The sequence below is a fragment of the Echeneis naucrates genome, chromosome 1, assembly GCF_900963305.1.
Source record: "Echeneis naucrates chromosome 1, fEcheNa1.1, whole genome shotgun sequence".
NCBI lineage: Eukaryota > Metazoa > Chordata > Actinopteri > Carangiformes > Echeneidae > Echeneis > Echeneis naucrates.
In genome coordinates, this window is record NC_042511.1 from 14,795,273 (window position 1) to 14,823,122 (window position 27,850).

The window sequence follows — 27,850 nt, forward strand, 5'->3', positions numbered from 1 at the left end:
TCCCTTTCTTGCTCCCTACTTGAAAAATCTTTGTGAAGCTTATTTGGACACATAAATAGTTGTTTGTTTCTTCTTATATTTTACTTTCTGTGCATACTCTCTGTAGGTGTGTTATATCTGGTTTTCTCTCAACGTGCACACTTGGCTCGATTATTCCCAGGAATTTGTACCTCTGTGGGCCCCTGGGAGTTTAAAAAAAAAAGAGAGAGAGAGAGAGAGAGAAATGGCCCCAGGTCTTTGACATCGCAGGCCAGATAGAGATGAGGCCAAGACACCTGTGTGCATGCGAACGTCTGTGTTTTTGAAAACAGAGTCTGTAGAGAGTACAGGAGGGTGACACTCAATGGTGGCGTTTTTCATAGAACTGTGAACATTTTCCACACTAGATTTGATTGTACACTTTTAAACAGTACAGTATCACTTTTTAAAAAAATATCGCTACAGTTCATTGGATTACAGGGAAATGAAACAAAAACAAACTTTGCCTTTTTATGGTCAGCGGGGACAAAATAGTACATCTGTCAAAATAAAAAAAAACAAAAAAAAAAACAAATGTGCCCTAAAGAATACCCAGTTCTTAAAAAACAAGATAATCCCATATTCATATAAAAAAAAAAAAAAAAAAAACCTAAGTCATGTTTAACTTTGTGGTATGCATTTTAACTTCAATTTTTCATGTATCTTTAATTGTGAATAACGGTTGAACGGGTGGTCTGTATTACTGTATGGTAGAAATACATATTTTTCATTCACAGGAAACGAGTCTGTTTCCAAAATAAAACAGAAAGGGGGGGAAAAAAAAAAAAAACACTTCTTGGTGTCTTTTTTTGGGATGTGTATTTTTTTTTGTCTTTTTAACACTGTGTGCTCTGTGTTTACAGTCTCCTATTGGCAATTCTCTGGTGCTCGAAAGTTCCAGTTCTTTCAGTCCATGAGGCTTCCATGGGATGGATTTGTAATCTCCTCAAGATAGAAAAAAATCTAAATTTTCCTGTGACAGCTGAATACTGTAGCTGGGTCCGGTTTAGGTCGGCGATGCTACACTGGTGGTGAATGAGGTGAGCGTTCCGCACCCAAACATGGTAAAGCAATCTGGGTGCCCACAAAAGCACTGAAACGAATAAAAATCTAGATCTGATCAAGTATTCTGGTTGGAACAGTGGTTGAAGTTGCTTCTTCAGACTGACCAATGGGTGTGTTTTGGGCTGAGGGTGAGAGGAAAACACCCTTGTCAAGCAGGTTGCTATGGCTCAGTTAGAGGTGCTGATTCTGGGTACGGGTTAAGCCGATGGTCCCCCTTCACTCTGCATGTGGTGGCAAAATCTTCAAAGAAACATCGCAGCCTAATGCATTAATTCAGGCCTAAGAAAAGTGCACTAGGTGGGATGTGGCATGAGAGACAGCCACTGGCTTTATGTTGCATAGTGATCAAAGCTTCCCAGGTACTCCAGACTGGCCCGGTAGCAGAACTGGTACTGGTCCTGGAGGAACACAGAACAGGTCAGTGACACCAGACTGGAGCTGAGACAGACAAAGGAATGGCGTGCGGGCTGATAGAAGCGAGAGGACAAAATGAGACATCACCTCTGTCTGAACTGTGGCAGGTCTCTGGGTACGCAGCATCTTGACCGTCTGGAAGATGTCCACCACTCCTTCGTACCTCATCCTCTCCAGCACAATGCTGAGAGTGATGAACACACCAGTCCTCCCTACTCCAGCACTGTTAGAGGACAGATGGAGAGATATGTAGAAACGGCTGTATCTAAAACTGTAAGGCGGAGCCATTTACAACAAGGTGCACTTGTCAAAAGTAGCCTGTTATGTTTACATATGTGTACACGAGATACAGTCGCCTCATCGCCTCAATGCATCCTCCAGCTCCGTCCTGTCTCAGCTTTATTCTAAGCACTCAGCACTTTTTCTTCCCTTTGCACAAATGTAACATTTACATATGTATGTAAACCAAAAGGATTTCATTAAAGAGGTCAAATTGAGCTAAATTTTCTGAAGTAAAGATCCCGATCGTCGGCTGTGCTCTGGGAAAAAAAATCTGCCTTCCCTATAAGCCCAAAACACAAAACCTCCTATGTGCAGAATGTTCTGATTAGTGGATTGGTGAAGGATGATGAGAACAGGGAAGGCTGCTCAAATTCTGTTTATCTGTGAGAGCATTTTTCCGATAGGAGGTTTTGCGTTTCGGCTATCGATATATGGTAAGTAAAATAATTATAATGTTTTTATGATATTAACAACTGTAATAAGTAATGACTACATGACAGGGCTTCTGAAAAATGATGATAAAGCATTTTACAAATTAAACTAGACGGTGAACTCCATAGTTAACCGTTAGTCTCAGCTATTATATAATATAATTTGAAACTAGGTACAAAAAGATAGGTCCAAAAAAAAAAAAAAAAAAACAACAAACAAACAAACAAAAAAAAAAACAAGGCAAGTGTAAGTAAAAGGTCTAAAATGGACACTGGGGTTTTCAGTATTTATGTAGTTCACATCCAAACTCTCCCACACATTTCAGTGAGATGTTCTTCTGCTTTATCACACATATTCTCTCTCCCAGTGACACAGGAGTCTTTGGGAAGGATGCATCTTACCTGCAGTGCACAGTAATTGGCCCGTCTTGGCCAAACTGTTCTTTCGTTTTGTGCACCTGGCCAATAAAATCAATGAATCCCTCCCCTGACTTTGGCACTCCTTGCTCTGGCCAATCGGTGAACTGGAACTGACGAACTGTCCGCGACTGGCCATCCTAAAAAGCAAAGAAATGTGTTGTTATTTTTTCATTCCCGAACAAAAAGAAGTTAAAAAAAAAAAAAAAAGAAATAAAAAAATGTTGACCGATCACTGAGGGCTCACCCTGGCGTCGGTGACTTTGAACTCTCGGAGGATGTACTGAGGCATGTTATACTCAGCCATGGGATCCACCACAAAGTACTGGTACCTGGCTGAGCGCTCTGCAGGCCAGTACTGGTGACATTTCTCCTGCAGAAAGATAACAGAGGCTTCAGTTCAGAGCTACCCACTGCGTCTGAAAGAGTCCTCCGACATTATGAAAATGTGTTCTTTAATTGTGAAAAGCAATAACTAATAGGGAGGTAAGTATTGAGATTTACGAGTTATAACTCACAATCGTTTGCATTCTTGTTAGTGGGTTGATTGCATTTTTGTTGATTATATATTTAATTGTAGTGGTTTACAAAGGACAAACATCAGCTCATGGCGCTGTCTGAGCAATTGCTGTTTAAGCTGCACTTCCGCTTGTCCTTCAAAATAAAAACTTCCTTGCAAATTAAAATCTGATATCAATGAGTCTTAAATATAATTAGTGTGTAAAAGAAAAATTAATCATGCAATTCAAATCATTGATTTGTATATTCAGACTGATCTAAACAGAAAAAGTCTTATTAATGCATTTTTCAAAGATTTTGTCTGGATTTTTCTGTAGAACTAACTGTACTAACTGTAGTATATCCTATATTGTGATGACACTGGACATGCGTACCCGTCCCATTTCTCTCAGTTTGGTTAGCATGACAACAATGGTGGAGTTGTGCTCCCACAGCATCCTCCAGTAATCCTCTGTGGTTTCAGCTAACGGGCCTTGGGTTGCTATATAAGCCTTCTGCTGCCTGCACACACAGATACACACGTGCAGAATATATGAATTTGGCACTCACTCTGAAGGCCTAGAAGGCAAATAAAAACATTGCAGGATAACAGTTCAGCTCGCTCTCTCTGACCTGTATCCATCAATGAAGCTGGCATTGATATAGTCGGATCCCTCCACTCCTCTGATTGGCTGCAGACACACGCGCGTGGTCTCATAGGGCATGATGTTCACCAGCCGGTTCTTGAACTTGTTGCACGGCAGGTTTGCACTGACGAACCGTGATGTGTGCGCCTTGGCACTGGCCAAACGCTGGAATACAAAGAGAATCCGGCCAAGTTTTATTTGGTCATACTGAGTGATCCTAAGATACAGGCGTAAGTCATATTATTAGTGAGAGCACACAGAACATGAAGGACGGATGGATTTAAAGGGAGGAAGCAAAAAAAAAAAAAAAAAAAGAAAAAAAAAAGGAAGTTCACACAAATTCAAGGACTTCATTCAAATGAATTCAGCACGAAGCTTGGTTTTCCTCTGGCTCATTGGACAACTGAAAGGAAATAATCAGCTTGACAGTAATCAGCCTGGGGATATTTAGTCAGACATTTTCAATGGAACAAAGGAGGGCCAATCTAAGGGGACAAGGGCAGTGGTCGGGAAGGGAGGAGGTGAGGAAACATAATAAGATGAACGAGAAGGGGAAAGACAAAATCAAGTCGGGGTCACAGGAAACCACATGGCCCCACGCTCTCTCTCAATAAACATGTGAGCCAAAGTTGATCCTGCACAGAAAAAAAAAAAACAACCCCAACCTGGAACACACACATTCATAAGAATACATGCAGACAGACAGACGTGAGCGCACACAACCACTGGATGACATGGCATACAACGAACAGCGGAACAACAGAGAAGCGGCAGAGGGAAACCGCAGACTCGTAGGGTGGGGTGGAGGGGGGACGGGCAATGGGGTCTCTTGAACTGAGTCTCCACCATCAGAGACTCCCGGAGCCCTGTGGGAGCAACAGCAGTGCCTCATTTTCTTTTAGACAAACCAAGACGGAAAATCCCACATACTCAAAAGTTCATTAGTTCATTTGTTGTAGCCTGAACCCAATGCTCAGCGTGAACAATAGTAATTCTTTGTGTTGTTTGTTTTGTGTTTGACTCTGTCTTATCAATAAAGCCCGGCAGAAACTAAACATCACACCCTATTGGTACATGTCATAAAAACTGGCAGCCTCTCTTTTTTTATTTATTTATTTTTTTATAACTCAAACCATAAACTCTTTGTGGACGGAAACAAAAACATTGTGTCTTAATATGCTGTTGAAATAGCAAATGTTGCCAGAACAGCTCTGTTCCTTTCTTTTCTCCCACACATGCTTCAGCTTTGTGTGAGGGATGCGACATCGCTGCTCTTTGAGAAATTCCATCCTTCTTGCTGGTTTTTTTTTTTTTTTGTTGATGAAGGTGGAAAGTGACGCTTCAGATGGCAGTCCCCCAACGCCCCATAATAATCCGGTGACTCGGACAAACCCTGGCATGTGTTTTACATCAAAGCAAGGTTGAGCAAACAGTTCAGTGAGAGCTCGGTTCATTGCCATTCAGGGCAGACCGCTGCCATTAGAACAGGAATGCCAGAGCATAGGATGAAGGAGATTGCTTGGAGTGGCTTTGTGTTTACTTTGCCCTCTGAGCGTCTGAGCAGACACAAACCATTCCAGGGAAAATTTAAGACACCTGCTTTCAATATATACCTTTATTGCTAAAACTGATTTGCTTTTCACCCAGCCAGACTAGACAGGTCTGCACAGAGCTTGTCCGGCAAGAGGTCAATATCAAAGTAAAGAAAATAAAAATAGCTGGGGAAAAGAGAAAATAACATGACTCAGTTACACTTTGAACCCATTGTGTACTCCTCCTGCTTCTGTATTGATGCTGTTGTTTGGCGGGCTTGCTCTGAATTCTGATCAGCTCCCTTGATGTTTGAAAATACCCATTTGACCTTTTTCAGAGTCCCAAAGATTTTTGGTCTATATGATATGTGTTTTCTGTGCAGGCCCACTAAACTTTTAAAACTACAATGGCTCCTAAAACCCCTGGTGGAACTCTCTTACCTTGGATTCATAACGTGCAATCCCATAATCCCTTTCAAATCCAACCATCCATCATGACCATATGAAACGCTCAGCGGGGGACTGAAAATCTGAGAACCTCTAACCGCTCTGTGGAAGATGCTGAGTACTACCGAGGTCAAGAATCTCAGGTTCAACAGAGAAGAAGGTTGTTCTCTCTTGAACCTGACATTCTTGACCTTGGTATTACTCAGCATCTTTCCCAAAACGGTAAGAGCGTCTTATATTTTCAGCAGCTACCAAACAGCTTATGTAGGCGAGAATATTTCCAGGTCAGGAATATCCTAATATCTTGGGTCAACATGGATGAGCCGTGCTGGAGATACTGATCAGCAGGGAAAGTCTCAATGCATACTGTACTTTGTTTATAAGGACAGAATGGACCAACAGGACCACCGAAGTCTCAGTGAGGAACAGTCCCACTTTCAAGGATGCTTTAGAGCCTACTATACTATGAGGCTACTGACCCTGAGGTCTGGATTCCCATGCGACGCAGGGCAAGTAAAAGGTAACTCTCACTTCCAGAGAGCAGTGAAGTGTCACATTATTATCATTTAATCATTTTTATGAACCGTCATAAATCGGTCATTTCAGAACCTTCAGGGATATTGTGACTAGGTCTCACCTTGAACTCCAGCTCCATGCCAGTGACATTCTCCCCTGGTTCGATCTGTGTCAGCCTTTGAATGTAGGAGTACAGGTTCCTCGCGGGGACCTCTGTGTTCCCGCAGGTCACCGCTTCCAGCAGTGCGTCATGAATGAAGATGTACTGGTCCTCCGTCTGGACCATGTAGTTCCTCTGGGAACGCATTAGCGTGACATGGCCGTAGATATCGATGGTCTTCTCCTGCTTGATTCGCTCCGTCATGGCGTCGATCACGATGAAGCAGCCTGTGCGACCCACTCCAGCGCTAAGCCCAAACAGGAGAAGACAAAAACAGAGGGGTTTGAACAGATGGCAATGTCATTTTTTTTTTTTTTTTTGGAAGCGGTGAAAACATGAATTTCCACAGTTTGTGCTGTGTTTTCAACCTTGGTACAAATCTAGCCGTGTTGCATCGTGTAGAAGCTCTTAACATATTGTGCTTCAGTCAACTAAATATCACAAAAGATGCCAGCCGGCAATATTTCCAACAAAGTATGTAAAAATTGACATCAGCGATGAGTCAGCATCACCGTCTCGCTTGTCATTAGGAAGATATCCTCTGCTATCGACATACCATCCAGAAATATAATACATTTAGCTGCCCACCCAAACACTTCACATTTTTGCTGCGCTGGTAGCTAAACAGTGAAACAGCCTGACCAAGCAGGTTTCTACGGGTGAATAAAAACCTCTTCAGATGGTTAAATTAATACCAGTGTGTTTGTGCGTGTACGCGCACCGGCTGGCGCGTGTCGCTCAGGTGGAATGAGATTGGGCCCATTGTTTGACACAGAGGCTGGTTGATACGTTAAGAAACATTATGATGGAGTCTTGCCGGCATAATTGAATTTGACTGATAATCCCGTTAGATACTCCATCTGACGGCTACGGAAGATTAGGAAGAGCTCCTCTCCCGCCAACCTTTTCACCCAGCTCTCGCCTTCATCTCCACGCCTCTTTATCTTCCCCTCCAAGTACCCATCCAACACCGGCCCCGCCACTTTTTCACTCCCACATTGCTATACACTCTTTTTTTTCTCTAAAGACCCTATTTTCTTTCCACCTTTCCTCTTCTTTAATTCATCATTTCCATTCACTGTGTCCTGCATTTGACCTCTCCTTCTCTTATTCTGCTCCTATCTCCTCCTCTAACTCCCAGCGCCTTGCTAACTCTACCTCTCAATCATTGTCTCAAGCCCGCTTTTTCTTGGCCACCATCCCCTTCTTCCTCATCTCTAACTCACTAATTCTTTCTCCCAAGGGCTTCTGCTCCAAATTCCCTCTGCTACACTGAGCCAAGACTGTAATTGCAAGCTAACAGAATCTTCGTGCAACTAATGCAGGAGCCTCCTGATGCTCAAATGACGACTCATTTCAATGCAAACGCATGAACCTAACTTAAATGTTAAGTAATCAACAGTGGAACTGACTTGTAATAAATAGGGTCAGCGTGGTGGCTGCTGGAGTTAATTTTGAGATGATGGAGGCTGTTAAGAGATGAATGTTGGCGTTTAAGCCAGTGAGGAAGGTTTCGAGTGTGCGTGATGGCAGGCCAATCTCATTTCCGTTCAGGACCTGTGAATGATTTTATATGAGCACTCCTTGACTCTTGCTGATTTTTTACAGACTCCTTTTTTTTTTGCCATCCTGTCTTTATTAGATAGGACAGGGGAGAATAAGTGGGGAGTGACATGTGGCAGGTGACACTGGCTGGAATTGAACCAGCCTCCTGTTTATGGGGCTCTACTCAATGTGCCTGTGACTCCTGAGATGAAAAAAGTTATGTTGCGAGTAAAACCCCAAAATGTGTATAACAACAAATAAATTACTCTTATTTTTGGTCAGGAATATTGGATTGTCTTCCTTTGTGATTTTGGGAATAATATTTGTAGAATGCTCAGAAAGAAATAACAAAGAAGATCAGAAACACGCAAACTGCACACACCTGCAGTGGACAACCATGGGTCCTGCATCTGGAGGGTTGCAGGCCTTGACCCTCCGGAGGAAGGCCAGGAAAGGGGTGGGGTGTTCAGGCACCCCGTGATCCGGCCAGGCTGTGAATTGGAAGTGACGAACTTCGCGCTTCTCATTGGAGCCACTCTGAAAAAGGAGGCAGCCGAAAGTGTTAAAGATAAATCTGACATGATTCCAATTTTCCAAGTTCAATTTTTTTTTTTTTTTTTTTTGTTAGTGGACAATTCCAATGATAACACCACAACCAGAAATTCAGTGGCCTTTCCCTCAATACAATCCCCCCCCCCGTCTGTGGCACACATGCCCCAATCATATTGTTTTTTAGCCATGGATTAATATCTTTTGTGTTTTTAGTTGTGGTAATTTCCTTGGATTTATTGACACTAACGCAAACAGTTTAAACTGAATCATTATCATTACTCAGAACTCATGTAAAATTTATTGCTTTTCACAACTGCTTTTAATTAACAATCATAAATCACCACATGAAATTGTTGTTTTATGTGAACTGCTAAGGTTAAATGCTTTCAATGTCAGAATGTCATCATAACTCACATAATTTAAACAACTGCTATAAATAAATGATTCATGATTTACATTTCATATGTTTTAGCAGTGATTATTTAGTCATTATCTATTTTAAACATGTGATTACTCTTTGAGTAGCATGAAAAATGTTTTTTATAAAAAAAAATTATTACTGTTATTATTATTGTTCACACCTAACTTGTTTAAATTACCATAGATATGGAATTTGATCAAAATTAATGTATTCTTCACATCAAATGTAACTGGAAGGATCAATGATGTATGAAAAAAAAAAAAAAAAAGTACGATTGCAAATAGAAGCAAAGATCTACAACATGGCTACAGATACAAGAACAAAGGGACTCAAACTAGAATGCATGAATATTTCAACAGATCAATATAATTTTGACCCCATTACACTCCACTGCTCATGTCATGTTACCTTGTAAAGAGCAAAGGTCCTGACAGAATAGGTAGCCAGCTCCACTGTGTCCAGCAGAGTGACCTGGATGAGGCCGTAGGTCTCTGTTCCCCGGGTCGGCCAGTATTGATCACACTTCACCTAGAAGGGAAGAAGGTAGATCGTAAGTTTGACATGTGCAGCACGGGTTAGGTGAGTGCATACTTGGCTGTATGTGCATGTGTAAAGATGCATAGTAGGAGTGTGTTGAAGCACATCAGTGAAAGGTGTATTCAAAATTCAAATAGTAATTCTTTGGTAAAAATGTGGATATAGAGACAACCCAGTGTGAGGCACGGCTTTTAGTAAGTGCGTGAAGGTGGTGAAGAGTGACAGAGAGAGACAGGCGGGGAGAGAGGAGACTGCTTTTTGATGGTGTGTGATCCTGCAAGTTGTTTCAAATACTAGAAAACAGTGTGGCATGAATTTTCCAAAGGTTAGCGAGCTCTCGCAGGAATCCACCACAGTCTACGGGAAAGCCAAATAATTCCCCATCTTCAGCTCCTATGTATTGGACACTGTGCATCGCCCTATATTCCAACCTCGAACATTTCTCTGAAACGACACCCTGCACACCAAATCCCAGCACCCCTTAACCACCACAACACCTGGAATTCCCCTGTATTACACAGTCATATTTGTAGTTCTTCAGCTCAGCCTCAGCGACTATAAAGGCGAGAGCAAAAAAGAAAAAAGGGGGGGAAGAAATATCCCAGAGGAGAGGAAAGAGGGGAGGAGGGCCTTGGCAGAATCAGGCCAAACCAAACGTTATGTGCTGATCCCACCAGTCCTCACATCAAAGACTGCAGGGAGCTCAGCTCAGCTCGCTCTGCATTCCACTGCTCCAGACTGGGGATTATGCATCTTGGCCCAGAATGTTCAAGCTGTAATTACGGCTTTTCAACCGTTGTTTTCCCACCAGACCTTGAGATACTGTGGGGAAAAGAATGGTCGTCCATGTAGGGGGGTTAGACCAGTGCCAAAGACTAAACAGGATCTCAGTAAATGCCTGGTGTGAAGACTATATTATCCACTGATATATGGGTTAACAGCACAACTGCGTCCCGCTTTTATATGTTTGATTGGTGCTAAAAGGAAGGATACCGGCTTGATTCCCACAGTGGGACCATCTGTGATCATCTGTGTTGTTAATGCATAAACACATAATGGCATAATGTTGAGAGGTGTTAAATGAGATTAAATAATCTCTTCCAACAAGCAGTCGACTACTCCCTCAAGCAGTATATATGGAGGTTAGGGGCTTATAATAAACATCTAAGAATATTCCAACCGAAAGCTTTCATTCATCAAATATGGAGAATTTAAAAACAGGGTTTCACAAACTAAAGAGGTATCATGTGAGACAGTAGCAGCTTGTGCCTCACAACTGAGGCTTTTAGAGTCCTCCAGCAAACAGAAAAAAAAAAAAGTCATAAAAATCCATATAATAATTTAGCCAGGGTGTTAAAAAAAAAAAAAAAACACTTTCATGGCTACGTCCTGCAAAACCACAAGAGAAGAAAAGAGAAAAACAGCTGTGGGTGTGATCATGCAAACTGTAGACACTAATGTGCACTGTGCCTGAACTGCAGTGGTTATAATAAAACCCGTTCCTAGTTAACTATAAGTGCCTTGTGGTGAGTTGAAAACAATTCAGCATTTTCACTCGTTGCACTGACTATTGGAGAAAGAGGCACAGAGTAGAGGAAAAAAAAGGTAAGGAGGAAACCATGTGAGGTGAGGTTGCATTTTAAAAGGGATTAGCAAAGGAGAGAAAGAGAGAGGTCTTGCCTTAGAGAAGAAATAAGAGGGCATCTGAGGGTCAAACAGACACAACAGAGACAGTTGGAAAAAGTTGAAAAGGAAACAAAGATTTAACACAAGGCACAGGTTAATAGGAAAAGAAGCACAGATGATAGGAAAGGATTTTTTTTTTAACATGGCTCTGGACATAATTGGATAACACTTAACCACGATTCATACCTGAAGCCATTCTCGTTCATTATATTCTAACATGACATTCTCATTACACTGGATTTTTGCTCAAGTATGTATTCTGTTAGTAAGAGCAAAATGCCTGGAAGCCAAATGATTTTCTAATTCATTACCTACCCACCTACAATTTAGCAGTATTTGTAACACCCCTGGGTCTTGCTCACGATTTTGCTCTATTTCATTTCAGTGTATTATGTTCAACTAGACACGACCCTCTGACTTGGGCCTTTAAAGTTTGGCCATCATCAATCATGTTGGCTGCTGTTTGGTTTATTCGATGTGCTATTTTTGAGCTACGTGACACACCCCGCCTTTTCCGTTTCTGTCCTCTCCTTGTTCATTCTGTTGTCTGGAATCCATCTGGACCTTATTGTCCTTCCACATCCTTAAAAAATCTTGCCGTGCCCTCATCTGGCCTGTACCTCTCAACTGCTTTCAAAAAGCCATACCCCATTCTGTCTGAATCAACACTAACTTTACCATACTTTTCTGCTCTCACTTCACTTTCCTCTAACCTTCAATAGTGAACACGCTCTATTCCCCTCGTTGCAGTTTATTATTGATTATACTTGTCTAACTTTTAAACAGTCTATAATTTTTTTTAATAGCCCATTCATCTATTCTTTCATATCAACGTCTTCCTTAACGATAGTCTCCTCCATCATATTCCACATCCTCTTCAGCTATACACTGTTGTACTTTATATAGTTAAGTTAATGCTACGACACGGTCAAAACGCACCTTTTTCCCTGTCAACACTGATATTCATCACTACAAACTTTGCTGAAAAACTGTCTAATGTGTTGCGCTTGGCCTGTTTTACTACCATTCACTGCCTGATGACGTGACGTGCTGCCGTCCTACCATGTGCCACATTTACTTCTTACCCCATTCCCATCTTACCCGTGACTTTTCTTCCAACTTGGTCATCATGATGATATTGGCTGTGTGCTGCTCCCACACCATCCTCCAGAAGTCTCCAAAGGTCTCAGGCAGGGAGCCCTGAGTGGCGATATAGGCGTTCTGACGGCGATAGCCATCAATGTAATTTGCGTTGATGTAGTCACTGCCTGGGACACCTGCAAAACAAGAAGAAAGTGAAGGTTATGAAATGTGTTGGAAATGGATGAAAGGAGAGGTGTACAGTGTGTGGTGGCGAATGAATTGTGAATGACTGAGGCAAGTGAAAGATGGAAGAGCATTAGGGAAAAACTTGCTGACATACTCCGTGTTATTCATGTTTGCCTGCTGCATCATATGTGATGAATGTTATTAGGGTTGAATATCTTTGCACTGATAACACCGAAACGCTTTGTCTGTGTCATTTTCTTTACAGATGAACCTGACTTTTATTTTCATCCAGGGGAAAATAATCTATATGGATTATTTAAAGTCTTTTGCCATGAAAGCAGGTTTATGTCCCAGTAATAAAGCGTGTGGATCATCTGAGGTCGTGGCCGGGAGATTAATGTTTTCACAGGACCTAGCGTCCTTTGGTGTTGGATTGTTCAGCCGTCTTGTTTTATAATACATGCTAAGACGATCATGGGCCTAATCGTAGTATACTCTGGATGTGTCGCTTTGAAAGGCAATATGACTGTAAGGCCCTCTTTGTGTAAGACTCGGCTGACACTGCTTGTCCTGGAAGGGATTGTGTGTGTATGTGTGTGCGCGTGTCAATGTGTGTATGTGTTTGCGATGTGAGAGACTGTCTGTGTGTGTTTGATTTAGGATCAGTCCTGCTCATCTGGGGCCTAATACCATAATCCAAAAAATCACTGAGTCACAGCTCAAACACACACACACACACACACACACACACACACACACACAGGCGTGTATATGTACGTACAGCCATGACCTGATTCTGCTGAAGTGGGACACAAAACTCCTTTGAGTTGTCTGATCGCCGTTTACGCTTAAAAAGATGGAAGTCAATGAGCACACAGTAGAATCCCGCCAGGAAGAAACTCCTGCAGCTGATTCTCCTCTAGCGTTTTATTTTAGTAGCAGGACACAGTCCCATACAGTCGTAAAACCCTTTGCCATCATTACACACACACACTGAACTGAAAGGGGAGTGTGGAGTGTTCACACAATTTATTTCAAATGGGATGGAGACAGATGGTAAGAAGAGCTTCTAACACATGTTTGTCAACCTCAGTCTTTAAAAGACAGTTTGGCTAAAGCTTTTGATGTGCTACAACTTCATTGCAAAGGACTACAGTAGAGGCATAATGCAGATAAAACAGACACACATACACTCCCAGTCACTTTTGTGGCTTCACTGGCTTGGCACGGAGTGTGTGCTCATGAATGTGTGGAGGAGACCGGGAGCAGAAGCACATATCTGTGCTTGTGTGCATCCTGGGCATGTGTTTTAAACCTTTAGTGCAGTGTGTGTGTGTGTGTGTTGGACATGCTCAAGAGTATATGTCTTTTCTAAGCTGAAAGAAAGACAGACAGCCAGGGCTCCAGGACAGGCGGGGGTGGAAGGGCTGCTCACACATGCTCTGCCCAGATAAGGCTCATCTGCTTGGGCTTGGCCTCCCACTGCCTCCTTCTCTCCACATTGGAGCTGCCAGTTTCTCTGCCTCAGGTCTTTCCCAGACGAGGTGGGCGAGTGCGGTTCAAAACGCACACTGAAAACAGGACTGAGACGATTTATTTCTTTTCATTTTTTTTTAGACCATTCAAAAAGATCAAATCCAGGAAAATGGGCACCCTATTCATATATATGAAGAAATAGGCTATAAATTAAGCGCAAGTCATGCTAATTTATTTTCATAGACATTCGAATTAATAACAGAGACTGTATCAGTTGTACAACGAGTTGCCAAAGAGTGTGGGGAAAGCTGTATGTCTGAATCCTGAAATGATCATCAGAGTGAGACACAGAATACCTTTACTGTCTCACAGCATATAATTTCATACGTGTTGGGTGGGAATTGGCAACAAAGTACATCTACATGACCTGTATATTATATCTGCTAGTAATGATATCCCATTCATCATGGACAGAAATTCTCACACACTCACAGATCAACAAAGACACATTTTAATTCCTGTGTGTGTAATTCTGTACTTGTGATGACACTATGGCAGTTAACCTCTGACCCAAACCTCATCCATCACAACTAAATAGCCAGCTTAAAACCTTCATCAATGTCCTTAACCCTGGAACCAAGTCAGAGACCTTAAAAAACACTTAAAAGAAGTGAGGAAGTGAACAAAATGCTCTCATTTCCAAAATATGTCCTGATTCTCAACATCTGTAGTCCTGTACAAACACAAGAGTGGACTCACACAGACGCGGACACACACACGCACGTACATCCACATGCTGGCAGTGTGTCTTACCCTCAATGCTGGAGAGTATAACCCTGGAGTGATCATAGGCAATGACGTTAGCATAGCGGTTCTTTGGTTTGTTGACCTCCAAGTTGGAGTTCTCCCAGGTGAACTGCTGACCGGGGTCGACGGACTACAGGTCAGAACAAAGAACAAAGATGAACAGACAGACTTTCAAAATGTTTGCTGTTCTTTAATGTCAAGTCGTTAAAAAAAAAAAAAAAAGTAAAATGTAATTATTGGTTTCAGACTGTCATACCAGCATGTGCTTTATCAGTGGGAATATGTTCTGAAAAGTAGCCACTGCTTACATGTTTAGGATTATCATTCCAGCAAAGAATAGGAGGAAAAAAAATATTTTTTGTATTATCAATAAATGTAAATTTACTTTCAAAACAATAACATGAATAATACTTTTATAATATCTTTTTTAAAACCACTTTCGAACCCTGCAGTGTGTAAGTGTGTGTAATATCAAGAATACGCTACAATAACAATAACCAATTCAAGTGTTGTGTTATAACTTAAAATCTGCCTCAAATACAGAAATTAGTGTCTAAAAAGTCAGGATTCGGGAAAATTGATTCGATAATTTGAGCTTATTGTCCAGTTTCACTGTACTGCGACTCACAACATAAAAAAGAAGTACAAATTGAAAATGAACAGAGCTTTATTGACATTGGAAACCAATATCACATTGCTAGAAACAACAAAGAGGTACAGCCTTTCAACTTTTGACAGAAAAATAGCTACCAGAGAAAGATGATAAAAGCATAATACATTTTTTGGGGGGGAGAAAGGATGGTTGTGTTAGACCAACACATTAAGTTCCTTGAGGGTAATTACAGTGTAACCATTACTGTTAGCTGGGAGAGGCAGACATGAGGTCATTATGAGGCTGTCAATGGAGAGGAACGAAAAGGAGGGAGCCAAAGCAGTTTAGCAATTTTGAATATTTTATGACACATAATTATAGTTTGGTTGAGGGAAAATGGACAGGGGTGGTACTGGATGAGAGCATCCCTATGTGTATATGAGTGTGAGTGTGTGTGTGTGTGTGTGTGTGTGTGTGTGTGTGTGCGTTTGAGGCAGGCTTTCTGTGAGCTGCCCAATATCATGTGTGTCTTATTATTACACCGCAATCGTTTCTGGCCTCTCTCTCCCTCCAGCCCTCCTTCATCCATCTCTCCCGCTCCCTCGTTAGGGGCTCAGTACTGAACAAAGCACACAGTCATGCAGAGAGAATGTGAGGCTCAACCGAGCGGTCCAACTCACACCACAATTACATACAGCTTCTCCCTCACTGTCTCTTCCACCCTCCGTTCCCCTCTCCGTCACTTTTTCTCGCCCGAAACATCCTCTCTGCGTTTCTACTTTTTACATAATGCGTCTTTGTCTTCTACGAAATACGTATCTCTGTCACACGCAATTTGTCTCACTCTTGTGGTAGCCAATTAAACCCTTATGCCTCCTTATTCACCCAGAGGCCATCAGTTTAAACAGATTTTTTTCCCCCTCTTTTTTAGCAAGGAAAAGAAAACATTTTCACCCCTTTAATCGCTCTCTGTGGAGCTCATTGCAATGCCAGCACCATTTGCAACACTGCCAGGGATATATTGGGAAATATTTCTACAGATGTGCATGTTTCTTGTCTTGTTGAGTGCTGCAGTTCGGCACACCAAGTTCAGGTGCATTGTCATCTTTTTTTTTTTTTTGGTTCCACATTAACTACGCTGGAAATTGAAGAAAAACGAATGAAAAATTGTCTTTTCTTGACAAAACACTTGCTTTCGGTGTATTTTGGCGCATTTGCTGTCTGTCTTTATTTCTGTCTCTTTCACCACCAGAGGATTGATAACCACCTGGCTGCAAGCAAACTGAGCTTACTGTTTCAATTTTTCTCTTACTTTTGTATAGATAACAACTACGCAGGATAGATGGAAATGTGCTTGATCTTGTATCATTCTGTGAAGACTGCATCAAAAGCAGATGAATTTCCAGAGTTAAAGATTTTCAGGGAGAGATAATCAGCAGTCATACCTCGTACTCTTGAGAGAACTTGAGATTGTCGTTTGCCTTGAGGCGCTCAATGTGATCTGCCAGCTCAGAGATGGGGACAGGCGGGTGACTTGCCATGCCTGCCGAGCACAGAAATAGAAAAAGAAGCCATTTCTACACACATACTGCTGAACTCATTGGGAGAAAAAATGTTAAACGTTAGGATTCTCAGAGGATGTGTTGTTTAGTGTTCTGTCCATGGCCAGTAGAGGAAGCAAATGGAAGTGGTGTTTTTTCTTTTTGTTAAGTGACCATTTTCTTTCTAGCCAGACAGACAGAAAGAACAATGTGTGTTCTGAAAGTTACTGAGGCACAATAACATGTCCTCAGAGTAAATGCACACTGCTGGTGAAGATAAAAAAAGACTATGACACAGACAGTTAAAAAATTTAGCATGAAAAGGAAAAAAACAAAAAAAAAAAACAAAAAACAACATATTTGGGTTTTTTGAACAAGTAGTTCCCAGAGGTATTTTAATGAAATGTTGTCAATTCAAGCAGCATTACCCTATTTTGGATGGGCGTTAGTTAGCATGTAAATGGTAAAGACAGAAAGAAAGGAAGGAGGACAGAAAGAAAGAAAAAAGAAAGGAAGACGAAAGGTAGCCAGACGGACAGAAATGATAACAGAGAAAAAGATCTATGGTGGACTGAGACCAACTAACTTGACAAACGGCGATAACCACGGTAAACTGATACGCGGTAGGCTGGAAAGGGAAACAACACCAGGATTATTCCTATTGATACAAGCACAATTAATACTGAGGACGTCACATCCAACTACAGAGTGTGCATCTGTGTGTACGAGTGTCACAGTCTACCTGGAGTCTGGAAGTTAATTCTGCGCAGCTCCACTGGGTCAGTGGGATGGTGAGATGACATGGCCTTGCTGCAGGGGAAACTGCCCTTCCTGCCTTCGGCCTCTGCTCTTTTTCTGGAATAACAACAACAGGCAGCATTTATATGCACTTCCACTCGATAAACTTAACCTTTCACGGCATCCAACTCCACCTCAATCTGAAAAAATTCTGAATTTATTCACTCAAACGTAACTTCAATTTTGGGGATTTGATGTTGAATTAAAGGGCCATAGAAAAGGTGAGTGTTCAACTTTAAATTGTTATTTAAACATTTGCATGGGTTCACTGATGGTAGCAGTTTCTTACTCTGAATATTTATTAAGCCATTTTATGCCCACTCTTTCATTCAGTCAGCTGGCTAAACTGTACAACTTTCAGTCTACAATGTATACAATTCAATATAGCTTAGAGAAACATGTGGACCGTCCTAAATCTATTTAGATCTATTATCTAAAGCATTCTTTGCAAAGGCTATTCAAAGGAAACATTGCTTTAGGTCAGAGGGAATGGAAATAGATAGTGTTTGTTTACCTGTCAGGTTTGCTGGATCCAAACAGGGAGAGAGGCAGATAAAAGAACAGACAAGGATGAATAACATTAGTGTCCAATCAGAAACCATCGGGGACTAAAGCACTGCTGAAGTCATCATTCTGTCTCCCTCACTTATACTAATCACGTTCTTATAGCTTGCATTAGGCGTGTGAAATAACTCTTCCTGTAGCTTTAAGGCTGAAGCGTGACTATCAAAATAAGATGTTAAAAAAAAAAAAAAAAAAGTATTGTGTTTTTACACAACAAATAGCCTGCCCATTGTCACCAAACACACACTCCCACTGTGACATCTCCCGCATAATAACTCACTAGAAACTAAGTTCAACTCAGTGAGTGAGACATTAATGGCTGCAGACCACAGCAGGTTACACTCCAGGGCTTTTGAACTTTTAAATTATTACCATCAAGGTTAATAATTTTGCTTTGCCACATTGGTCACACCAATTTGCCAACTGCTTTAACAAAGCTCCAGCTGGAAGACCAAATGATTACCATGAATTATGCTAATCAGTGATAATGTTATCGTCCACTCTCGCCTCTCTTAGCTGACTTTTCTGTGTGTATAGATTTATAGACAGATTGCGCAGAAAACATTGGTGTTGCTATCAGAACCTGTGAACTAAATTCAGCCATGACTAGTAATAGATCTAGATGTTAAAGGTGCCTCAGTGGATCTTGGTGTGAATAATTTACATTAAATATACCTTCATGTAAGTCTTGTATGTTCCCTAAATATCAAATGCATAAAGAATCAAAATCATGTTTATGTCTTTGTTCTATTAAATGCGATTAATAAATTGCCTGCTTCAGGACCTGTGGGACACAACATGCCCTTTTTGTGATTTTGTTTTGGGCACCTAGCAACACTGTGAAAGAACCATAACTACTTTGAAATAAATGAGTTGCCAGTTCTTCTCTGTGAATGAGAGACATCTCTCTCACCTCTGGCAGAGAGATGAAGCAGCATTCTGTTACCCAGACAGAGACTGCACGCTGACTGATAGACAAAATAAAAAAAATAAATAAAGAAATGGAATTGGTTGCTTCTATCTTTCTCCCTGACTGATTGTGTTATGGGTAAATATAGCTGAAATAATAGCTCTGGATTAGTCTTTAATGCATGGTGATATTCACAGACAACATCATGGTTATAAACTCAAGATTCTTCTCTCACTGATCTGGTGGCTTATTAAGCAGTTTCCTTTCACCATGGTGTCTTTACCTCTTGAAGAGGAGAATGGCGATGACAATGCACACGATGAAGATGACAGCCAGCACGGGCCCCACAACCCACAGCAGTCCCTCCTCTTCGTCCACAATAGGCTTGGGATCCACATCCAAGGATGTCACAGGATCAGAATAAGGGCTGGTAGCGTACATGGTCTGCAGAAAGACAGAGTTTAATTGTGCATTTCCACACATTCATTAGAAAAAAAAATTCAATCATATGGACAAATGGTGGAATAGCGTGTTTGTATTCTTACTTACATTCTCCGAGAGGTCGAGTAGAGCGAGCACAAAAAAGACATATTCCTGTCCATTCTGCAGTGGGCGGTTGCGGAAGTCACCATAGTTTCGTCCATCACCCAGCGTGAACTCCAGGGGAAGGGTCTTAAAGTGAGCAGTTACATAGGCCCTGGGATCTGACTGGCCAGCCTGTCTGCGGATGCGAAGGGCACGGCTAACACTCGTCCTGTTGATTTCTTTCAGGAGCTAAGAGAAAGGACAAGAGGATGGGCTGACATGAATAAATGGGCTGAACTGCGAAATATCACCTTAACACTTGTCTTCATCATCAACTAAATTGCTTCTGCATTTATCTGCTGTGACAGCAAGCAAAATAGAAACTCTGTTGGAACCAATCTCACACAAAAGTGCCTTCATAATGGAAAAATGAAAAGGCAGGAAGTGAAACTAGACGGGAAATGGCATGTGAAAGTATCGTTTGCATTATTGTAACCAGACGTAACTTTTTTCCTTTTTTTTTTTTTTTTTTTGATTGAACAGTCAATGGTTGGCCGGGTCACCTTCCTATAATACGACACAGAAAGCCTTCATCACATGCCTTTGTTTGTCTGAACACAGCACCTACATATTTTCATTTACATGTGTATCAATTTCTGATCATATTTAATAAGATTGTCATACTTAATTTTTAAAAAACAATAAGCCATGTTGGATTATAACCATTGCATGGCTATTGATTTGTATCAGACTCCTGTTTGCTGAAAGTTTACCTCATCAAGGTTCATCTGATCAGGCTCCTCCCAGGGATTCAAGAACTTTCCCCTCTGCTTCTTCAATGGCACCACCACTACATAGTAACCCCTGAAATAAGGCATGCATGCAGCGGGCTTAGTCTCAAGTAAAAATATACCATGGACAGAGATTTAAGAAAGGTCATCAATGCTTCGAAATTTAAAATGAATAATTCAGAACATTGCGTTTTGTCATATGCCCTGACGCTGAACCCAAAGTTGCTCCTCACAGTGAAGGAGGTGTGCGAAACTGCATGTGATTTTAGCAGATATCTCATTCCTAAATTCTGAGAGTTGAGATGAGAAGATCATTACTTTCTCAGAGCTAAACATTATATATGAATATACAGCCAGCTGCCTGTTAGCTTAGTTGAGCATATAGCCTGGAAATAATTGAAACATATCTTTTTGTTTATTAAATTTAAATTAGTCATTTAATAACTTTGTTTGAGAGAAGGGTTAGTACGTAAACCCAGGATAGCTGTTTCAAGCACTAGACTACCTAGGTGCTTCATATTACCCTACAAACATAAGAGTGGTACTGAGCTTCTCATGTAACAGCAGTATAGTGTAGCATGTCGTAGACATGGTGTCTGAAGCCAAAAGAAAAACAAAGACAGTGATATCACTGCAGGGAGTTTTCAGTAGAAGCCAAACAGCCTTAAGAACCCACTGAGCATCCAAAGTGTCTTCCATATGTCAATAATTCACTGCTTTATATCCTTTAGATGTGAGATGTAATGGTGAAATCCTGTAAAGCAGGATTTTATATATATATTTAGTTAATTTGTCCAAGTCACCTAAGCCGATAATGGCAAAAATGATATTTGGACTTAAAAATACTCTAAAACCCTTCTGAGGTGACAGAGACAAATTGTAGGACATTTGAGCTGAGCACATGTAAGTAGCATGTGGGGTGACTGTGGCTGTGCTCCAAGGATGAATAAGGAGTGCTTCCTTGTGGTTTCTATATTTGTTCTTGGTTGCAAAAAAAAGCGTAAGATTATCAGCTTTGTGCTTTCATTTGGCCTGTTGTGGGAATTCTCCGAGTATTGCTGCCAATTCAGAGAAATCCCCCCTGATAGTGAAATTACCTCTCACGGTCTACAAATCAACTCATTCCACAAAAACCCAACAGAAGCCACTCTGCCTTTATCACGACACTCACACCTGTTTATTAAACTCAACCAGCTGTTTAACATGCTCAATAACATGTCTCACTCTTCATCTAACTCTCCCTCCTTCATTCTCTACCTGACTTTAGCTGTTGTCTGCACAGTTGGTAGCTGCACAGTCACCATGCCGTCTGCGTTGGTTTTCCCCACCACGATGGGTTTGGTCTTCAGGAGGTCTGGGGCTGTGGTGGCAGTGACGCGGTGCTGTAGGCCCCCAGCGCTGTTGGCCCGGTTGGTGAGCAGGAAAGAGTACTGAGTATCTGGCTCTAAGCCGGTGATCAACTTTTGAGTTTGCTTGCCGTCCACTTCAACTGACTGGCCTTTTCCATACAGGATCTAGACATGGGAGGGGTCGCATCATTGAGTTATGATTGAATACCGCAAACATTTCTTCTTAACTAACTGCAGCTTGACACAATTGAACACAAAATTCTAGTTTAAAGCACTGTGTGGCACTTTGGGATGCTGGTTTGGATTGGTTTAGGTCTTTGTATCATCTTTTCCCTGCTTTGGGCCCATCCTATTCCCCCATTCTCTGTATATCTCCTGCTGCCAGGACTTCATTTAAAAAAAAAACTTGGCATCTTCTACAATCTCTATGAGAATAATTCTCAAATTTCTGTGCCCCTCAGAAGGAACACCAATAGCTCCCTGATAGCTCCTTTTTGATGTCTTTGAGGACATTAAGGCACGGATGGCTCTAAACTTCTTAAATGCAAATGAGAGCAAAGCAGATGTGTTGAGACCCTGATCTGAACTCATCGCATCTTTATGGTAAACTCATGGTCTCTGATCTTGTTGTCATTATGGATAATGCTTTTTAACCTGATAAACAGATAAATGCTGTGGTTAGAACCAGCTTTATCATCTGAAACGTCTTTCTCGAATTAAATCTGTTATCTTTTAATGACTTTGAGCGACTGATACATGCTTTTATTTTTACACACTTGGATTACTGCAGTGCCCTAGGTGCTGGCCTGCAGCAGGCCTCTATCGCATGATTGCAGTAACTTGAACATACAAGCATGAACACAACAAACCTATTCTGGCCACTCTCCATTGGCTCTCTCTTTCTCTCACCGTGAAAAACATTTGAATCTCACCTGATGTCTCGGCTTTTAATCGAACGTAAGAGGTTTTTGTTCTCAGCCTCAATTAACTGGCTGTGGACTTGGTGCTGTGATTTATGTTGGTTTGTTTATGTTTCTTAGCTTATGTAGAGAACTTATTTAGTGTTATTATATGGTGTACCTTAGTGTATTTTTTTTTTTTTTTTTTATGCTTGGAACAGCACTTTGCTTTGTAAAACGTGTTTTACGAATAAGTGGATTACTTCACTTTTGCCTGTTTTAAATGTATTTGTAGTTATACTTACACTAGCACACTGCCGTTTGCTAAGGGTGCTGTTTGGTTTTAATGCAAACTGAACACATCCTTTCTACATTCTACATTAAAATCCCAAAAATGCTTCCTCAAAGGGCATAATCCATTTATTCTAGCCAGCATCTCGGGCTAGGGTGGGGTCACCTTGGAAAAGTCGCCAGTCTATCGTTGGGCCGACATATACAAACAACCACTCACTCACAACTTTTCTTGCTGCGGGGCAACAGTACTAACCACCATGTCACCGTGCTCCCCTTTTATTTGCATTCTTTCTTCTTAATTAAATATATTTAAATAAGTACAGTGCAAATGCACTTACTGTGAAGGGTTGGGCAGGGTTCTTGTCTCGGATCTCCCAGGACAGCAGAACAGAGTTCTTCATAGCTGCCTTTACTCTGAAGTTAGTGGCAAAAACTAAGACAGAGAAGAAAATAAATAAATAAAATAAAGAGACAACAAAGATGAATATGTTTTGAAAATTAAATATTTAATCTTCCCACTGAGTCAGACATAATGGCCTTACCTGTATATCAATCCCTAGTACCAGTCTCAAGCTAACTATCTGCTTGGTTCAACGCTATGACTGGACAGCAATACTTGTTCAAGACCCAAGACTCTTACCTTGAATTTGGAAAAGGACGTAGGGTCTAAGACTACAGTGACAAGACAACGAAAAAGGGACACGTAGGATGTTGTCGTCAGATGTTGTGTGTCTGAGTGTGGGTATGAATTTGGGACAATATGTGCACTGTTTTGCTGTTAGGAAGCAGATTTCTGCTGAGCAATGAGGACGACGAGTTGTTAGGAACTGAATACGAGTCCTACCTTGGTCTAGCCGCTGCGTCCTTAACTGGACACTGGGGCTGTACGGCCCAGGGCCAACAGCTGTGAATGCGCACACCCTGACATCATACACAGTATCGGCACTCAGACCCTCCAACAATACACTTGACCCGGGAGCAGGCACCACAACTTCTGAGGCGTTCCCTCGACTGTTTATATCCTTGTACAACACCAAGTACTTTGTAATTTTCCCATTCTGCTCGATTAGAGGGACTGATTTCCACGCGAGCCGGAGGGAAGTTGCAAAGGCCTCCTCAGAGATGATATTTTCTGGGTATCCACTGGGGACGTCCTCCGAAGTAGTTACCTCCTTTACTGCCTCCTCTCCATAGCCCATTTTGTTGCGGGCAGAGAGTCTGAAAACATAGTTAGCTCCTTTGTGGATGCCCTGGGCGGTGTAACGGTTATCCTTGAAGGGGAATTCCATCACCGTAAACGGGAGCACGTCAATGCGGCCAAAGGTTAGGCGGTAGCCGAGGAGTGGGGTGGGTGGGTTTGGTGGTGGATACCACTGAAGCAGAGCAGTACCTGAATCAGCAGCAGTCACAACTAGTTTGGGTTTGTCAGGCACTAGGGGGGAACAGGGAGGGCCGGGGAGAGAGAATGAGGAGGAGCGAGTTAGAAGTTAAATGAAAAACATGTTATTTATTTCACCTCAAAATATATCTGGTTAACATGGCATCAAGAAACTGGCCTCTTACTGGCACAGCAAGGCGTGACAGAAAAAGACAAACCAATATAATGCAACAATATATAATGGCCTATGTGATGCTATTGTCCAAAAGATCAATACTAGCTGTGCATGTTTGTGTGTGCTTTTGTAGCTTTCTCGTGTTTAAATATGAGAGAGCTTGTGTGGACACACTTACATGGCAGGGCGGTGCAGACCGTAACAGGTTTGGTGCGAGCACCATCACCTTTGGCAGTGTAAGCCCCCACTGATACAGAGTAGGGAGTGTCTGCTTTTAAGTCTCCAAGAACAACCTCCTGCAAGAGAACAAAAAGCCGTGTCAGCTGTAAAAGGCAACTGCTTCTCTGTGCCCTCAGGACAATGATTGCAAGTTCAATTTAATAACCAAGTCTAGGTCAAAACTAGTCAGAAAGGTGCACCCTGCCTTTTTTTAATGTCAGTGTACCAGTAGAGATACTTTTTTTGGCTATTTTGTGGACCAGGACATTTTCAACCTGAACTTTTCTTTCTTTCATGGCTCATCTGGTTTCTGCTTGAAGATTTGGTTTGTGGTCAGCTTACCAAACAATGTCAACAGTGCTCTGGACAAATCTGGACAATTGTCAATACCAAACTGTTTAGTTTAAATACTTGACCACTGAAAGCCTTTCATAATAGTCTCTATCTTCATACTAAACACACTCAGTATTGATATGCACAATATTAAATAATAGAACCATAATTACTCATATCATCTGTTTACAGGTTTTGCAGGGTCATGAAATTAATAAAATGCATTTCCCTGACTTTAAGCCCTTGTTTTTCTGGAGAATCTGCAATTTTTAAGTAGGACTCAGGACTATTGTATGTTTAATTTTAGTTATCATTTTTGTTGAATAATAGCCTGAAATAAAGTTTTACTCACATATTCAGTTGAGTCATCATATTCCCACTGAATGATGGGACAGCATAGGAAAAAAAAAAAGAAAAAAGAGAGACAGTTCTTATAATCTGGGATAGAACCTATGTCCTTTGTGTCTTTTCTACACTTAAACATGCACATGTCTTTTACTGCCATAGAACTATAGTTATTGGGCCAGTATAACAAGATATGGGTCCATTAACTACAGTGAACAAAAAACTGATTAAACCCAAAACTGGAAAAAAAAAAAAACCCTCTGACTATTCAAACACCTTTTATTTTAATGGAATAGTTAGACATTGTGGGAAATCAGGAGCAAGACAAGACAATTAATCTTGTCCTAATTTAGAGTTAGGGTTACTACATGTAAAAAATACAACTTTCAGGTAAAATTCTTTCGATAGTGAAAACCAGAAGGCAACTTGCAAGCTCTCTTCTTTGAGAAACCTAAGTAAAAGTGATTATTTCTTTCTGCCTTTGGTGAAGACAAAAAAAGAAAAAAGAAAAAAGAAAAAGAAAAAAAAACATTACTGTACATTAAAAGAAATGCATGCATAAAATATTGAATAGAATATATATTTTTTAATTTAAACCATTAGTAAAACACTTCCTGACAAATACAATTTGATTATAAGGTGTTAGTGTGTGTGTTAGTGTTACCTGTGAGTCCTCTATGAGGATGTCCTTGATAAAGGGCTGACCTTGAGGCTCGCCATAGTTCATCCTCACATAGTGGACTTGGTAGCCTCTGATCTGACCGTGCCGCCGTTCAGGTGCTGGTGCTCGCCATTTCACCCTAATGGCCGAGGCATTCAGAGTCTCTGCCTCCACCCCTCGCGGAGGACCACTTGGAACTAAAAATGCATTTTGGGATAGAGGTCAAAAATCACAGATGATGGGCACGCAAACCTTCTTAAGTAAAGGCCTTTCATTTTAGTGAAGTTCTTTGTTCTAATTTAAAAAAATAAATAAAAATTTGAGGGGTCAGACAAAAAAGAATACTCAAAAATTTTAAAAATACAACCCTCCAAAAAGTCTAGAACTGCTCTGATGTCTTTGGAAAAAGTCAAAATAGTAAAAAAAAAAAAATGAGAGTGCTTGAGGAAAAACATGGAGGAAAAAAGCAGTGGCGGATAAGAAGCAAATGTAGAGAAAGATAAGAATGGCAGATAGAAAAGGATTTGTTGCCAAGGGCAGATTAACAGTGGCGGGCAGTCAAAGAGAAAATACTGTTATCAAGAAAAACCTCTCTCATGCTGCCAAGAACTAGACTTCTTACAAAAAAAAAAAAAAAAAATACTGACAGAAAAAAACCTCCTCCACCTCTTGTTATGACTGACCCTCAGAAGAGCACTCTAAAGTAAGATGGTGTCAGAAAAAATTCCATAGTTAGGAGAATGAGAATGGATATCAAAAAGTATCACTGAAAATATTACAAATAGCTGTAAGCAAAATTAAATCAATTGAATAAAAGTTAGTTAAAATATATCCACGTATTTGTGAAGAAACTAAAGGGGCGGAGGTCCAGTGGGGAAAAACCAAGGTGAGGAAAGGCCAAGGTACAGCTGCAGCCAAGGGGGTTATTTTTGTTAGTGTTAGTGGGAAATATTGTTATCCTCTCTTAGGGAAAATCCTAACCACACCTTTTCCCAAAAACAGGAAATTTAAGAAGAAAGGAGTAAGTGTGGATGGACGAAGCTGGTCCAAAAAAAGAGGACAAAATGGCTGCTGGGAAAAATAGGGGTTTACAAGAGAAAGCAGCAGTGAGGGGGTAGCAGGAGGAGATTTCCGGATGTTGGAGGTATCTGCCAGTTATGAAGGAATAAAGGAGAGGTTTTCCACACTGAAGGGTCTCACAGTAGTTCTTAAATGCATCATCTGTTTAGATTTGCAGCTCAAGAAATGACAAAATGCGGACGGAAACGGAAAAAGGCTTGCAGTTAGTTTAGATTGCCTTGAGCTCATTAGTGCTATGTTTTGTGCATTAGAGGTAACCATTGTTAGTGGAGGGGACCATCCTACGACAGGCAGTGGGTTTGCATTGGAACATACCGTCCTCCTCAGTGCGGATAAGCAGCTGTAAACTTTCTGGTCCAGCCCCAGCTTCGGTCATCGCTTGTACCGTTATGCCATATTCAGTCCATTTCTCCAGGTTCTCCAGGAGATAGGGAGAACTTTCCGAAGGAATTCCGTCAATTCTTTTAGACGTTTTGTTGCCCTCCTTGGTGGAATACTGGATGGAGTATCCCGTAATGATGCCGTTCTGAAACTCCAGAGGAGGCGGAGCCCAACTTACCAGGATGCTGGTAGAACTGGGGCTGGTGCATGTGATGTCCTGGGGAGGGGCTGAAGGAACTGAGTGGCCAGTTTTAAGGAAGCACAGTTGGGGGGTGGAGGGGTGGGGTTCATTGGG

The 27,850-nt window shown here is 41.3% G+C and overlaps 1 protein-coding gene across 9 annotated transcripts in view; it reads right to left on the minus strand.

The window, feature by feature from the left end:
- Positions 1–659: 659 nt before the first annotated feature.
- The window catches only part of ptprdb (protein tyrosine phosphatase receptor type Db), an 88,513-nt gene continuing 61,322 nt past the window's right edge, over positions 660–27,850 (minus strand). For 6 of the 9 annotated variants that reach the window (XM_029511923.1, XM_029511913.1, XM_029511876.1 and 3 more), the window contains 25 exons: positions 27,490–27,792; positions 26,098–26,291; positions 25,441–25,467; positions 24,715–24,832; positions 23,828–24,415; positions 23,322–23,416; positions 21,699–21,955; positions 20,424–20,514; positions 19,675–19,899; positions 19,409–19,569; positions 18,166–18,177; positions 17,596–17,708; positions 17,440–17,481; positions 16,758–16,855; positions 14,727–14,850; positions 12,270–12,445; positions 9,354–9,473; positions 8,355–8,509; positions 6,389–6,674; positions 3,759–3,937; positions 3,521–3,647; positions 2,875–3,000; positions 2,613–2,767; positions 1,585–1,720; positions 660–1,481 (listed from right to left, as the gene is read on the minus strand). In XM_029511923.1, coding sequence (XP_029367783.1) covers positions 1,413–1,481; positions 1,585–1,720; positions 2,613–2,767; positions 2,875–3,000; positions 3,521–3,647; positions 3,759–3,937; positions 6,389–6,674; positions 8,355–8,509; positions 9,354–9,473; positions 12,270–12,445; positions 14,727–14,850; positions 16,758–16,855; positions 17,440–17,481; positions 17,596–17,708; positions 18,166–18,177; positions 19,409–19,569; positions 19,675–19,899; positions 20,424–20,514; positions 21,699–21,955; positions 23,322–23,416; positions 23,828–24,415; positions 24,715–24,832; positions 25,441–25,467; positions 26,098–26,291; positions 27,490–27,792 — 3,977 coding nt within the window. In that variant the 3' untranslated portion in view covers positions 660–1,412. The remainder of the gene's footprint in view (positions 1,482–1,584; positions 1,721–2,612; positions 2,768–2,874; positions 3,001–3,520; positions 3,648–3,758; positions 3,938–6,388; positions 6,675–8,354; positions 8,510–9,353; positions 9,474–12,269; positions 12,446–14,726; positions 14,851–16,757; positions 16,856–17,439; positions 17,482–17,595; positions 17,709–18,165; positions 18,178–19,408; positions 19,570–19,674; positions 19,900–20,423; positions 20,515–21,698; positions 21,956–23,321; positions 23,417–23,827; positions 24,416–24,714; positions 24,833–25,440; positions 25,468–26,097; positions 26,292–27,489; positions 27,793–27,850) is intronic. The other 3 variants (XM_029511895.1, XM_029511932.1, XM_029511941.1) reach the window with 3 other exon arrangements.